We start from the raw sequence: 13,673 nt of genomic DNA on the forward strand, positions 1-13,673 counted from the left end.
TCATGAGCGCTCGAGCGAGTGGATCCGCCATCACCCCTTCGAGACTCGTCAGGAAGAAGACCGTCTTTGCTCAGAACGCGGATCAACAGTGGGCGTTCAGACCTCCTCCCGAAATCGTCGTCAAGCAGCTCTCCAAGTTCTTCCCAAAGGTCAACCTCGACACGGAGGTCATCGAAGCCGTCTCGTCGGCCAACAGCAACACAACTCCAGCAGCAGCGGCTGCTCCTTCGTCGGCCAGTGCGAGCTCGAAGCTTCAGTACAGGAAGTCGATTCGAAGGGTCGCAGAGGAACGCCAGAGGATCTTGGAGAAGCCGAGTGCGTTGAGCTCGTTGGCGAGCGTGCCTGAGCCTGAGGCGGGAAAGGTGTCGATTGTGAGGAAGAGGAGTACGAAGATGTGGGGGAGCAAGGTCGAGGAGGTCAAGCCTGGACAGTTGAAGGCTCAGATTCCAGTGGCTGTTTTGGAGGTTCCCGAGGAGGGTTCGAGCTCGCCTCCTGGTACGTCTCTTCTCTCTTTCTCTTCTGTATTCGATCCATCACTGACCTCTGCTCCGCTTTTCTCGTTCCCTCAGCTACGTTCAAGTGGGTGAAGGGAGATCTCATCGGAAAGGGAGCTGTACGTCCTTCGTTCTCTCTTTTTCTCATGTTCGACGCGTCTTCTCCTTCGTCTCGCTCTGACCTCTCGTCCTCTTCTATTCGATGCAATCACAGTACGGACGAGTCTACCTAGGTCTCAACGCTACCACCGGAGAGATGATCGCCGTCAAGCAGGTCGAGATGCCCAAGACCCTCTCGGATCAAGCAGACGATCGTCAAGTTCACACTATCGCCGCTCTCAGGTCAGAGATTCAGCTCCTCAAGGATCTCGATCATCCAAACGTCGTTCAGTACCTCGGGTTTGAACAGTCGGATGATTTCATCTCCATCTTCCTCGAATACGTTCCTGGAGGTGAGTCTTCATCTTCGTTTTCCGTCCCTCGACGCGCCTCGTGGCTGACGGTTCGTTTTTTCTGCGGTCAATCAGGTTCCCTCGGAAGTGTGTTCAGAAAGTATGGGAAGCTCCAGGAGGGAGAGGTTCGATGGTTCTCGAAACAGATCTTGGAAGGTCTCGCTTACCTTCATAGTTTGAACATCCTCCATCGAGTTCGTCCTCTCGTCCCGTCCTCTCTTACTCCTCTCGTTCCAGACCCCGAAGGCTGACCTTTCTTCGTTCCTTGCTTTTCGCTCAACAGGATCTCAAGGGAGACAACATCCTGGTCGATCCTCACAACAACGGTGTCTGCAAGATCACGGACTTTGGAATCTCGAAGCAGAGCTGTTCGTCTTTCCCTCATCCCTGCCTCTTTCATCTCGGACGAGCTCGTGCTGACTCGAGCTTCATTGGATCTACAGCCGACGCCTACAAGAACGACGATGGAACTCTTCTTCAGGGATCCGTCTTCTGTGAGTGTTTCTGATCATGTCGAGCAGGAAGAGACGCGTGAGGGCTGACTCGAATCGTTCCTTTTTTCCCTTCTCGCAGGGATGGCTCCCGAGGTCGTCAACAACCAAGGTCGAGGCTATTCTGCCAAGGTCGATATCTGGTCCTTCGGATGCGTTCTTCTCGAGATGTTCAGTGGAGAGCGACCGTGGCAGGGTCTCGAAATGATGGCGATCATGTTCAAGGTCAGTCTCGACGTCTTCTTTTCGTTTTCGTTTTATTTCCTCTCCCCACTCTTGAACGCTGACCTTTGCCTTTCTTCTCCCTCTCCAGCTCGGTCTCGGCAACAAACCTCCCATTCCGGAGAATCTCCACCTCTCTCCAGCAGCTCTCGACTTCGTTCAGAACAAGACGTTCGCCATCCTCGAAGCCGATCGTCCCAGCGCCGCGGAAGCTCTCAACCACGAGTTCTTCAAGCAGGATCCCAACTGGTCGTGGGCTAGGGACTCGGAGCTGGCGAGGAAGGTCGTGTTGGGTGGGATGGCGAACAGTAGGAGGTTGAAGAGGTAGTTTTTGGTGTCGTCGCGTTTCGTTTGGGTTTCTTCTCTCTTGCTTTCTTCGGACTTTCTTTCTGTGCTTTTTCTTCCTTTCTCTCCTTGCTCTAGTCTACCTTTCAACTTTCACGCCCTGAATGATCATGTTTTCTCCTTCTCTGAACATCATGGTCAAATTTAACCGTAATCTCCGCGTTCTATCTTCAGAGGAGGAGAGAGGGAGGGACTCCGTCGCCGAAGCTTTCCTTCCTTGCCCTCAACGACCACGAGCTTGAAGCAGACTCAACAACCAAACTCACCGATACACCATCGCTATGACGACCGAAGATAACCCTCAGGAGGCGGTGAGTCCTTCGTATCGCCTTTGAGGCAGACAGGAACGATGGAAGAATCGATGGAAGCATCCGAGGAGCCGAGCTTGAGCTGACCTCTCGCTTTCTTCTCTTTCGCTTCCCCCTCCAGACTTCTACATCCCCATCACCAACTTCTTCACCTACCCCAGAAGAGCTCAAAGCGGTCGGTATCATTCAAAAGCACGTCCGAGGTCATCAAGTTCGTTCTGCCAACAAGGAGTCCGGATTGTGAGCTTCGACCTTCCTTCCCTCCCGCCTCGCCTTCCGAGCTCACTCGTCCATTCTTTGTTGCTCTCAGATCATCAGCAGGTCGATGGGGAGACGCTCTGAATCGTACACAGGGGATCAGGAACGAGAGGGATGCTCAGGAAGGGAAGGTGAGTCGCTTTCGGTCCGTCCATGCTGCCTTCTTCGTTAGGCTGCGAGAGGAGTCGTGACAGCCGACGGAGGAGTTCGTCCCTCTGCCTCTCTCTCGTCTCTTCCCTCCTGGAACACTTTGCGAAGGAAGTGAAGCGCAAAGCTGCCTGAGTAGAGAGGCAATCTATACGTAGAGTGATCGCTTCTGAACGAAGCATGGTCACATCAAAACTCCTCTGAAAATAGGCCTTCTAGGACGCGGGCTGATTCCCCCTTGCTCATTTTGGCTTCGTTCAGAACGCCCCGAAGGAACGCTGGCATCGAGCTCTGCATGCTGCTTCTCAGATTCAGGTAGGTCCTCGCTCGTTTTGCCTTTGGCTATCAACGAGAAGCGACCGAGACGCGTCTCTATTGGACTGATCACCGCCCTCTGATCGTCCTCGTCGTTCCCTCGCTCAGAACGGTTCCGGAATCGATCAAGACACGCCTGCTTCCTCGACGCCTGGCGAGCCTAAGAAGAAGGGGAGTTTGGAGGTCAAGAACAAGAAGGTGTGGACGACTCTCAGCTGTAGGGGAGACGAGACTTTCAAGGACGAACGCGTTGAACTCACTCGAATCTCCTTGGTTCTTCTCAGCTCGAAGAGCAGCACTGGCTCGAAATGGTCGACTCTCGTCATAGATATGGTTCAAACCTCAAGTACTACCATAAAGTCTGGGAGGACTCGGATACGACGGACAACTTCTTCAGGTGATTTTCCCTCTCCGTTCGACCTCGGCCTCGACGAAAGCGTGCTGACTCTTCCTCGTTCCCAGGTGGCTCGATCACGGACCTGGAAAGGAGCTCTCGCTATCTGAATGCTCGAGAGAACAGCTGGAGAAGGAGAGGATCACATATCTCTCATCGGAGCAGCGACTGAAGTGAGCCTCTTCGCGATTCGTTGAGCTTCAAAGCGAAGTCGCCGTGCTGACTCTCGTCTCTACCCTCGTCTTTGAGCTTTCAGCTACCTAGTCTGCATCTCTAGAGAGGATGGGAAGCTTCGCTGGCACTCAGGAGCTCTGGCTGGACAATTCGTTGACACAGCGTGAGCCTTTTCTTCCTTCGCCTCTCATCCCTTCAAATCGCTCACGTCGATCTCATTTTTCAACTTTGGCCAGTCCCAAGAGCTACGAGGACGCGGGTCAAGGCCGAGGGATTGTTCCGCTGATGAACGTACCCAAGCAAGACGGCGAGTCCCAGGAATTATGTCTTCGTCGAACGCGTCGAGGTCGCTCTGACTTTTTTGTCTTTCGATTCCTCTGTTTTCTTCGCTCTTCCTTCCAGACGAACAAGAACTCGCCGAGCCTGGATCCGAATCGTCTTCGATGTCTTCCTCGGATGAGGAGGAAGAGGACGCTCACCATTACGCCGACACGACGAAGGACTCGTCGAGATCCCCCCTGGGACGGCTGTTCGAACGCTTCTCAGTGAACGGCCTCACCGAGCGGATGCTGCGTAAAACTGTGAGGAAGAACACGTGGATTTACGTCGCCGATATGGATGGTAATCGTGAGTGACATCTCCTCTTTCTTCCACAACGAGTGAACGAGGGAAGTGAGAGGAGGAACGATGCTCACGCGCTTGCTCTTCTCTCTCCTCGCCTCCCACAGTCTTCGTCGGACTGAAGAAGACTGGAAGCTTCCAACACTCTTCGTTCCTTTCCGGTGGTCGAGTCACGAGCGCTGGTATCCTCACAGTACGTCCCGATCTCGTTTTATCTTCGCCGACGCGTCGCTTTAGCTGATCTCCCTTTGCTTCGTTCTTTCCGATCTACGCAGGTCCAACACGGTCTGATTCGAAGTATCAGTCCTCTGTCGGGCCACTACCGCTCCAACATCGAGGTCTGTCGTTCCCTTCTCTTGTACGAGAGATCCGAATCCTGATGCCCTCCTTCTGACCGCGTCTCCCACTCCGCTTCTTTCCCGCTCAGCACTTCAAATCCTTCCTCCATCAACTCGAAGGTCAAGGAGCCGATCTTTCGAAGGTCAAAGTCAAGAAGGCTGAGCTTGTTCGTTCCCATCTTCTGAACTTCTCCTCTCGGCTCCGTTCCTTCGTTCGACTCACGCTCGATTCTCCTCTCCCCTCTTCCCTCAGGTCCTCCTTGGTCTCGAGAAGTACGCCGCTTTTTCCAAGAAGGAAGCCAAAGTCAAGAACAAGATCCTCCACCCAGAGAAAGCCAAACGGGAGGAACGAGCAGCCGCGAAGGAGGAAGAAGACAACCAGAAGAACGCAAATCCCGCTTCAGCAACAGGTCCATCCAAATCCAACTCTCAAACCATGTCGGAATGGAAACGAGATTTATTCTACGGGAGGAGCGGAGGGGCTAGGGATACATCGAAGGTCGACGCTCTGAGGGAGCTCGGGAAGGAGGAGAGAGTGACGGACGAGGAGAGGAAGGAGAAGGTCGAGACGGATGTGCAGACGAAGGATAGGGCCGAGAGGGCCGATGAGACGAAGGGGGATAGGAAGGATTTGAATGGGCCGAAGTTGGGGAGGGTCGCTACTTGATGTGGTTGTGTGGCGGTTGTGTTTTCGTTTCGTGCTGATCTTTAACGACCTTCCCGGTTCTATCTACTCTAGCTATTTCTTAGTCCAGCTTCTCATTAATCTAACGATTCCAGCTTTTTTCTCAACCCTTCGTTTTCTGCGCCTGTCCTTCCGCTTCCTCAAACTCGAGAACTGCTCAGCTCGCGACGAAACCTCGTCCAAGACGCGTCACGACTCTTCCTTCCTTTCCACCGTGCTCTCTCTCGAAGTTCGATTCCCGAATCCTCAATCCCAAGGGAACATTAAGTATACTTCGTTAGAAGAGAAGCAGAGTCACTATATAACCGTACCGAAGAAAGGGAAAAGAAGGCCTGCAAACGACCAAACTCAAGCCTCTCAAAAGACTAGACCTGAGCCTCCTCGACTCGCTCGGTCTTCCCGTTCAGCATTTGGTGATCAACGGCGTTTGGGATGGTGCAGCGATCTATAGAAACAGAGGCAAAAAAAAGGAAGGAAAAGAGAAAGGTGAGCTCGTCCTCATCTGACGGGCAGGTCCGTTCCTCTCTCTCCACCTCCTCTGCTTAATTTTTTGAGCTTCGGTCATCGAAAGTTGAGCTCAGTGAGATGGATAGAGGAAGATTCGTGAAACTTTTAAAACTGAGCAACAGAAGGGTGGCGGTGGAAAGGAAAGAAAGGCTGGACCGTCTCCTTCTCCTCCAACTTCGACCCCCTCCGCTCCTCCCCCTCCTCGATGAAATCCCCTCCGACGCTGAATCGACCTTTTCCAACAGAAATCTTCCTCGTCATCCTCTCCTTCTGTACTCCCAAAACCCTCACCAAAGTCTGCCGAACTTCTCACGAGTTCCTAGCTCTCGCCAGCCCCATCCTCTATCGAAACGTCAAGGTGACCTCCAATGCTCAGCTGTACTCCCTCTTTGAACGCAAGGTGAGCGGCCCAGAACCCAATTCTACGAATTTTCAACAACTCAATCTCACTCTCCTGCTCCTCCTCTACAGTCTGGTCCCTTCAAATCGACTTCCAAGCTCAAAACCTGGCTGAAAGGAAGCATCCGGGGAGGAGGAGTGCGTTCGACTTTCTTCCCTTCCCTCTCTCTCCTCTCTCTCTCTCTCTCCGCTCATGTGCACTCTTCTTCTTCTTTTCAAGCCGGACCTTGTGCCCACCTCCAACCCTCTCCCACCCTCCCACCTGCTTCCTTTCCTCTCCCTCGCCCAGATTCGAACCCTTCACCTCTCGATCGACATCAACTCTCCCGTCCCCACCACTGCCCAAGGAACGTACCTCTCCTTCCCCTTCTCTCGCCTTGTCAACACCGGCACCTCCTCCCTCAACCTCCAAACCCTCGTCGTCGAAACGAGATCAGGATTCATAGAACTCGACGAGAAGGATTCGGTCTACAACTACGTCAAAACGAAGGAACTCGTTCTGATCTTGCTCCCGAGACCTCCTCCCGCGAAGGGAGAGGAAACTTGCGACCCTCCCATGAGATCGGTCACCCCTTCGGCTACCAGAATGGGCATCGAAGACGTGACGATCGTGATGTTCCCTGAGGTCGGAGGGGGAGGAGTCTATCGACCGGAGAGGTTGCTGGGTGGGTTGAGAAGGAGAGGAGACGAGGAGGGGACGTTGAGGTTCGTTCTTCGGTTGGATCGGAAGCGCTACTCGGTTCAGGATCTGGTAGGCTGCTTGAAGTACATGATTGGACAGAGCTGCTTGCCCTTGAGAGGCTGGGGAGGAAGGGAGGGAGCGTTGGTGCTGGATGTTGAGACGGAGGAGGAGTTCGACGCGGTGGAAGGCTGGTTGGAAAGGCTCAAGAGCGTGCTCAACATGGCGGAGGAGGAGAAGAGGTGCATTAAAGTGGTGATACAGGAGAGTCGGTGGTGGAGGGAATGAGTGCGACGAGTGGAAGAGAGAAATCCCATCACGTCGCTCGGCCATGGTGAGTCGCGTCTTTCCTTTCCGACCTTCCTTCTCCACTTCCGTCTCCGAACTTCTCGAACGGTCCCTTCCTCACGCAGAGAAAAGCTCAAGCTGATTGGTCTCCCGCTTTTCTGCACCCCTTTCAGGCCGAACCGCTCGTCTCCTTGCACATTCCTTCGGATCGAACGCGTCGTCTCCTCCTCTCCTTGATCGCTCCCCTCGTGGGCCTTCGTCCGTCAATACAGGCGCCCACCCTTCAGCCTTTACCCAGCCCTTTCCGCTCCCCAAAGACTTCATCGGGATCTGCCTTTTCGTCCAGCTGTAGCTTTGCTGTTCGCTGGTTTCGTACGCGCACCATCTTTCTCTTTCCCTTTTAGTTTGGTTCGCCCTCCGTCCTTTGGGTAGCTTCCTTTCGTTGCCTAGTTCGGCGAAATTTATCTGTGGCCTCACTCACTTGAATCTGTACTCTACTTGGTAGCTCTCTCTCTCTCTCTGATCCACGCTTCGAAGCTCGGGCGCAACCAAGGAACGACGAAAGTCGAGTCCACCGTCGATCTCTCACTCGCTCTGGAAGAAAAGAGAAACGGCGAGTTGCCTCGTGCTACATGGTGAAGAACGTTGAGGAAATACTATAGGCTACGTGATGTAGAGGGAGGAGAATGAAAGCCAAGAAGTACCCAAGAACGAAATACGAAAAGGCCTCGTCTGTCTTCCTTCCGCGTTCCAACGAGACCAGTGCGCGTATATAGAAAAGAAGGAGGTAAATAACGAAAGGTGAAGGGAGAGAGTGATGATACACGAAAATAGAGAGAGAGATGGAACTAAAGCGACGGCGATCTCATTCTCCAACGCGACTTCTCCCTCCAAACCCGAGATACCTCCAGCTTAGTGTTTCTCTTCTCACCCGACGTAATCCGTCCTACTAAAGATCACCACCCCATCCTCCTTCCTCATCAAGCTCAACCTCGAAGGGATCCCTCTCGCCGCGTCCTTCCTCGCCTTGGTCGGAGGAACGGCTGCCATCACCTCCTGGCACCTCAACTCGACATGCTTGGAGGGTTCGGATCCGAAGAGGAGATCGTAGGAGGAGAAGGAGGTTTTCGGGTCCTTGGGGAAGGCGGTTCCACTGAAAAGAAGGGGGGAGAAAGAGACGAGAGTCAGCGACGCGTTTGAAAAGACGAAGAAGTAATCATCAGTAGCGCACTAGATGGTGATCATTTCCTCAGCAGTTTGACTAATGAACTGAGCTTTGTAGCCTGCTCCGTGAGGGTCGTTATCTTGCTTTTGTCCAGGAGGAAGGTATCTGTCGAGACAGAGAAAAACGAGTCAGCCCATCGATCTCGCCTCTCGTCTTCATCCAGCGAGGCTCTTCGTCATCTTCCTCGTCGATAAAGAGGAGAAGAAACTCACCTCAGCACCTCCGGGAGAGGTGTGACAGGTTTATCCAATCTCCCAACTGCAGCACTCCTGTCCTCCTCTCCTCCCCCGGGGACGAAGAAGGTATACCTCACGCTCTCCACTCCCACGATCGTCCAAACACTAGCCTCAGGAACCTCGATCCACCACCTCGCCGTCTCTCCGTTCCCAGTAGCAGCGTCCGCTGTCGAGTGCGAAGGTCCAGCTCCGACGGGAGGACGAGAACCTCCGTCGGTCGAGTTCGTCCTCTTCTTGCCCTTCCCCTTCGCAGCAGCGGTAGGTTTCGAGAGGGACGAAGCCGAGGTTCTTCGTTTGACGACTTTGCCTCCGTTGTTGGACGAGTCGGTGGGAGGGAGGTACGATCCAGATGCGTCGGCGGGAGGAGAGGGAGGAGCTGAGTCGACGCCGGTGGGTTGGGACGGGTTGCTTGGGTTGTTGTTGGAGAGATATGGCTGGGAAGACTTTCCTTGAGAGGTCAGAGGAGCGTCGTTGGCGGTAGGGAAGAGGGTACGAGCGTTGGTTGGGCAGCTCGTCTGCACACGGTCTCCGAAAATCGAGAGGAACGCTCCGGAGATTCCAGCTTTGGTTGGGTCTCGAGGGATGATAGTTGGGCTGTAGAGCTCGAAGGCGACCTGCAGGTAGAAACGGATAAGCAGGAGGAGTGGAAGGAGTAAGCTTCGTAGTCGGAGAGGGACGAAGAAAAGGAGAACGTAGGAGGGACGACGAACCTTCTGAAGCTGCGAAACCCCGTCTCCTGCTCGTTCAGAAGGTGGAACACATACATCCGCCGCCGTCGAGTTCTCGTTGAGCGAAGGTTCTCCTCCAAGAGCAGTCGTGTTCTGATCCATCCTTCGAAGGACGAGGACGGGCGAGATGACGCCGCTCTTTGGGCATTGGAGGACGACGGTATGATCTGGAGACGACGACGACGACGTGATCAACTAGATTAAACTGAACTTTGAGATGAAGTTAGACTCACTGAAGCAGATTGGAGACAGATGACTAGCGTCGAACGGAAGAGCGTTGATCGGAGGCTCAGGCCAGTCGGGATCGAGAAGAGCGAACGATGAAGTCCCTTTGGCTTTCTCCCTCGGCGGAGGACGGAGAGTTCGACAGTCGACGAGCCAGATGATGAACGCTGGATGGTAGAGAAAAATAGAAGCGAAGGAGAATCAGCTCTCGAGAAGCATCGCCTCATTACCTCGAATGAAACGGCAGCAGCCGAAAGGACTCACCATCCCAGTGAGAAGTCCCAGCTTCGAACATAGCAGGCTTGAGCGAGTTGGCTCGTCTCTGTTTCCACATCGAAGGACTGACGAGTCCCGAACCGTCGGAAGCTTTGAGGTGGGAAGCTGAATCCGAGACGGAGAGGAATCGTGTGCTATTCGTTTGAGAACGGACTCGTTGGAAGGCTGAGATGAGAGTTCCGTGATGCATGGCAACTGTTTCGAAGACGGGAGGGAGTCAGATTGCGTTCGGCGAGGAGCACGAGAGACATCGACGCATCGAAAGCGAATCGAGAATTCAAGGACTCACGATCCACCCCCTTCGCTCCTGCACCAGCTCCACTACCTCCTTGAACCTTCTTTCGAGCAGGTTTGCTGATAACCTTGATCTCTCCGCTCTCGAACGTTCCGATCTCGACGTCGGCTGGCGTCAACTCTCCCTCCTCTCCTCCTCCGACTCCTCTCGCTCCAGGTACGACGACTTTCACCCTCGTTCGAACCTGCCTCTTCCCTCCACTGGCTGCTGAAGACGGGAGGTTCTCTCCTTCCGAGACGAAGAGCTGTTTCCCAAGCGTGGTTCCGTAGATGGGGATCTCTGGGGGAGTAGTCGAAGACGACGAGACGACGGAGGTGATGTCGTTTCCGTTCGCGGAGATCCAGATGGGAGGAGACTGTTTGGTAGGAGGAGCTTCGTTGGTGATCGTGAGCGTGATGTTGGGAGTGGAAGAGGAGGAGGAAGGGTGGGAGGAGGAGGAGGAGTTGGAGAAGGGAGAGGAGGAAGAGGAGTGACGGTGAGACGAGGTGAGAGGAGAGAACCAGTGAGGTCCTGCGAGGAGAGCTGATGGTGGCGGACAGAGAAACCTGAGGTGAAAGGAAAGACGCCGAAGGTATCAGTCAAACGAAGGAAGGAGGAAGGCGAAAGACGCGTTCGAAGTCGACGCTTACCTCTTCTCGGCCTTGTACGACTTCTGTCCGACTTTGGGAGTCATGATGATAATCGTCCTCTCTCCATCTTCGAACCGAGTTTTCGAGTCGATGTATCGTCGAACTTGAAGGCTTTTTGCCCGACGATGAAAGAACGAACGGGGGCAGGACGTCAGCTCGTCAAAGCGAAGGCGACGCGAAGAGAAAATCAGGAAGACTCACGGAACCCTCAACTCCCCCTCTTCTCCCATCTCAGTATCCTCGTTTCCTCCCTCCTCTCTCACACCGATCAAATTCATGCTCTCCGCCAACCTATGCGCTCCAGTCCTCATCGAGCCATCTCCCTCCTCTCCGGCTCGATTTCGACCCAGCCTCCTTCCGTTCTCTCCTCCGGCTCCTCCGTACGACGACGAAGCAGGCTCGTGCTGTGGCGCTTGTGGCTTCTGACCGGGATTCCTGTCAAAGGCGAAGGTCGGGGGAGCGTTGGTGCTGTTGAGGGAAGACAGGAACGCGTCCTGACCCAAGAATCCTCCGCTCGCGCTTGGTTGATCGTTTCGTTGGTGCTGCTGGAACTGCTGCTGGTAGGAAGAGGGTTCGAGGAATCCGGAAGTGTTGGGAGGGACGTCGAAGTCTCCCGGGATTGGGGAGTAGTATTGAGAAGGTTGGGGTTGATTTAAGGGAGGAAGAGGAGGGTGCGTCTGCTGATGGTAGGGCGAGGGAGAGGGTTCGTAAGACTGTGGCTGTTGTTGCTGATAATACTGGTTCTCGTAGTTGTCGTCGTTGTAGGGGTTTGGATTCAGGCTGGGTTGATTTGAGATTGGGTAGGGAGGTTGGGAGAAGGAGGGCAGGTCGAAGGAAGGGGTAAGGCCGCTCGGAGAGAATGAAGTCGCCGATGGATCGAACTGAGTGTCGGTTTGGAAGGAGGAGTAAAACTATACGAGAAGAAGCAAGGTCAGTACTGCATCTGATGATTATAGCAGCGAGGAAGAGGGTGTTTCGACGTCTCCAAACTCGAGCTGACATCCTTTTCCCGACTCAGCGAAAGAAAGAGCAGGAAATTGAAGGCGGCTGTCTCGACGGGTTGGTAGCAGGGTCTACGACGATTCAACTCAGCTATGATTTCAGTCTATAGGCGGAGGATTGAATGGAGATCAAAGGAAAAAGACCGTTGAAGGGAGCCGAGCTCGACGGGGCTTCTCGCTCCTTCCTCTTTCTCCTTCCTCCTTTGCCCTCCCTCTGACTTGGATACCTCGAACCAACCTATCAAGCGAACCCCCAGCTTGAATACATGGAAACAAGGAGAATCTAGCTTACCTTTTCAAGCTCTCCGACGTCCCACTGTGGAAGCTGACCTCCTCCTCCCTCTCCTCCCGTCCCTGCCGACTGAGCTTCTTCTCCTGCTCCTCCTCCTCCGAGGTATGAAAGGGAAGGGATAGGAGGAGCGTATTGATTCGTATTGAAGGCGTTGGGTTGGTGGCTCGAGGAAGAAGATGAGCCTCGAGAAGGGTCGACCGAGGGAGAGGAGGACGAGGAGGAGGAAGAAGGGAAGGAGGAGGAAGAAGGAGGTCGCGGATGTTGCTGCTGCTGTTGCTGAGACTGCTGAGGGTTGTCGTGGTCGATAGGGGAAGGCTGTTGAATCTGCCAAGAGCTGAACATCTTCGGAGAGAAGAGAAGAGATGGACGGACGAGGTTGTTGGAGGAGAAGGGGAAACGAAGCTGACGTGAGATTCGAGCAACAAACGCTCGGAGTCTTTTCTGGGGAAGCAAACAAGAAAATTCACCTCGCCTCATCGAGACTTGCTCCTGCTGAGATATTCAGAGCTCTTCAAAAGGGTAAAGCTGAGCGCAAAGCGAGGGAAAGAAAGGAGAGACCTGCAGGGCCCAGACGACGCGTTTAACTTCGCAGTCTCTCGATTCTCCAAGATAGAGGAAGTAGCAGTCTGCGAAGTTTCGGGCTTTGGAAAGGATGAATCTGGCTTTGACGAGGAGGTTGGAGAGCAGGCTACCTAAGGAATCTGTCGAGATGTCCTCGAGAACTCCCGAGGCGACGCGTCCATCCCAACCTTTACAGTTTCTCCCCTCCCCAGGGTCTATTATAAGACGACGTCCCTCAAATCAAATAGTCTCCGCTACTCCTCGTCGATGGCTCTGATGCACCCCTTCCCTGACAGAAACAGTGCCCTCTTCGAGGCACAGGCTCCCTTTCTCGTCGAACGTTCAGGACCTTACACTTCCGTGTCATCTTCCCACCTCCACAACCACGACGCGTCGTCGTTCTTCCTCGACGAGGGATCAACCTCTTTCTCCTCCCGACATCCCGAGCAGCAGCACCAACCCAGAGCAGGCGACGGTTTCATCCCTCGGGCTTGGGATCCTCGCTCGAAAACGGATCTAGGATCTCTTCCTAGTCTCGCAGGCCATCCCCTTACGGGTCTGAAACATGATGTAATTTCGATCTACACCATTCAAATTTTCTTAGAGAGACTTCAAACTGGAAACTTGAGATGGGGCGCCAATTTAGGACGATCCTATCCGATCACTTTTTTCGCAAATCTTCCGTAGCTGCCAGAACGCTCTAGCGGCCGCGGTAAGTATCCGGGCAAATTTTCGAGCCTTCAGCGTCTTTATGTACACCTCGAGATCAGACTCTCCAATTTTGAGACTCCTGCGAGCTTCACGGCGTGGGGGAGAAGAGCTCAAAGTCGCGAAATCTCGCCCTAAAGCCAGCTTCAGGTTTCCTCGACGCGACCTCGAGCTCGGGAGCGCCACATCAGGGCTGTTGTTCCCTCCCTCCTCCCCCTTCTTCGCGTCGCGTTCGACCCAACCCTTCTTTCCTCGCCTCTCAAGATCGTTGGCGCTCTCAAAATCTCCCGAAGTGTAGAGGAAGTAGCTCACGTTCTATTCTGAGTCTCCAAAAAAACGCCCTCAACACATTCCTGGCGAGAGGGAGGAGAAAGGAGCTC

The 13,673-nt window shown here is 54.0% G+C and overlaps 3 protein-coding genes across 3 annotated transcripts; 2 read left to right on the forward strand and 1 right to left on the reverse strand.

Annotated features, from left to right (window-relative positions):
• Window positions 1-2: 2 nt before the first annotated feature.
• On the forward strand, window positions 3-1,987 carry BDY24DRAFT_344445 (kinase-like domain-containing protein; the record flags this gene model as incomplete). Its single annotated transcript, XM_076637553.1, has 8 exons — window positions 3-495; window positions 570-613; window positions 709-946; window positions 1,022-1,140; window positions 1,230-1,314; window positions 1,390-1,440; window positions 1,520-1,662; window positions 1,751-1,987. The coding sequence occupies 8 exons, from the start codon at window positions 3-5 to the stop codon at window positions 1,985-1,987; spliced, it is 1,410 nt and encodes a 469-aa protein (XP_076493264.1).
• Window positions 1,988-5,956: 3,969 nt separating this feature from the next.
• BDY24DRAFT_418221 (F-box protein) lies at window positions 5,957-7,117 on the forward strand (the record flags this gene model as incomplete). The annotated part of the gene is made up of 3 exons (XM_076643821.1): window positions 5,957-6,151; window positions 6,223-6,288; window positions 6,371-7,117. The coding sequence occupies 3 exons, from the start codon at window positions 5,957-5,959 to the stop codon at window positions 7,115-7,117; spliced, it is 1,008 nt and encodes a 335-aa protein (XP_076493265.1).
• A 600-nt stretch (window positions 7,118-7,717) lies between these two features.
• Window positions 7,718-10,870, reverse strand: BDY24DRAFT_400768 (uncharacterized protein). Its single transcript, XM_076642000.1, has 8 exons — window positions 10,732-10,870; window positions 10,097-10,647; window positions 9,796-10,002; window positions 9,540-9,698; window positions 9,289-9,473; window positions 8,555-9,192; window positions 8,349-8,447; window positions 7,718-8,270 (listed from the first exon to the last, which is right to left on the reverse strand). The coding sequence occupies exons 1-8, from the start codon at window positions 10,773-10,775 to the stop codon at window positions 8,045-8,047; spliced, it is 2,109 nt and encodes a 702-aa protein (XP_076493266.1). The 5' UTR covers window positions 10,776-10,870; the 3' UTR covers window positions 7,718-8,044.
• Window positions 10,871-13,673: the final 2,803 nt, after the last annotated feature.

This window comes from Mrakia frigida (genome assembly GCF_051309035.1).
Source record: "Mrakia frigida strain ATCC 22029 unplaced genomic scaffold BDY24scaffold_36, whole genome shotgun sequence".
NCBI lineage: Eukaryota > Fungi > Basidiomycota > Tremellomycetes > Cystofilobasidiales > Mrakiaceae > Mrakia > Mrakia frigida.

What these genes read in the sequence shown, in the direction of transcription:
- BDY24DRAFT_400768 (XM_076642000.1), bottom strand. Translation starts at nt 10,775, where the DNA reads ATGACTCCCAAAGTCGGACAGAAGTCGTACAAGGCCGAGAAGAG. An exon ending in TGGGACTTCTCACTGGGATG is followed by an intron (nt 9,699 to 9,795) that starts GTGAGTCCTTTC and finishes TCTACCATCCAG; the next exon opens with CGTTCATCATCTGGCTCGTC. An exon ending in GGGTTTCGCAGCTTCAGAAG is followed by an intron (nt 9,193 to 9,288) that starts GTTCGTCGTCCC and finishes TTCTACCTGCAG; the next exon opens with GTCGCCTTCGAGCTCTACAG.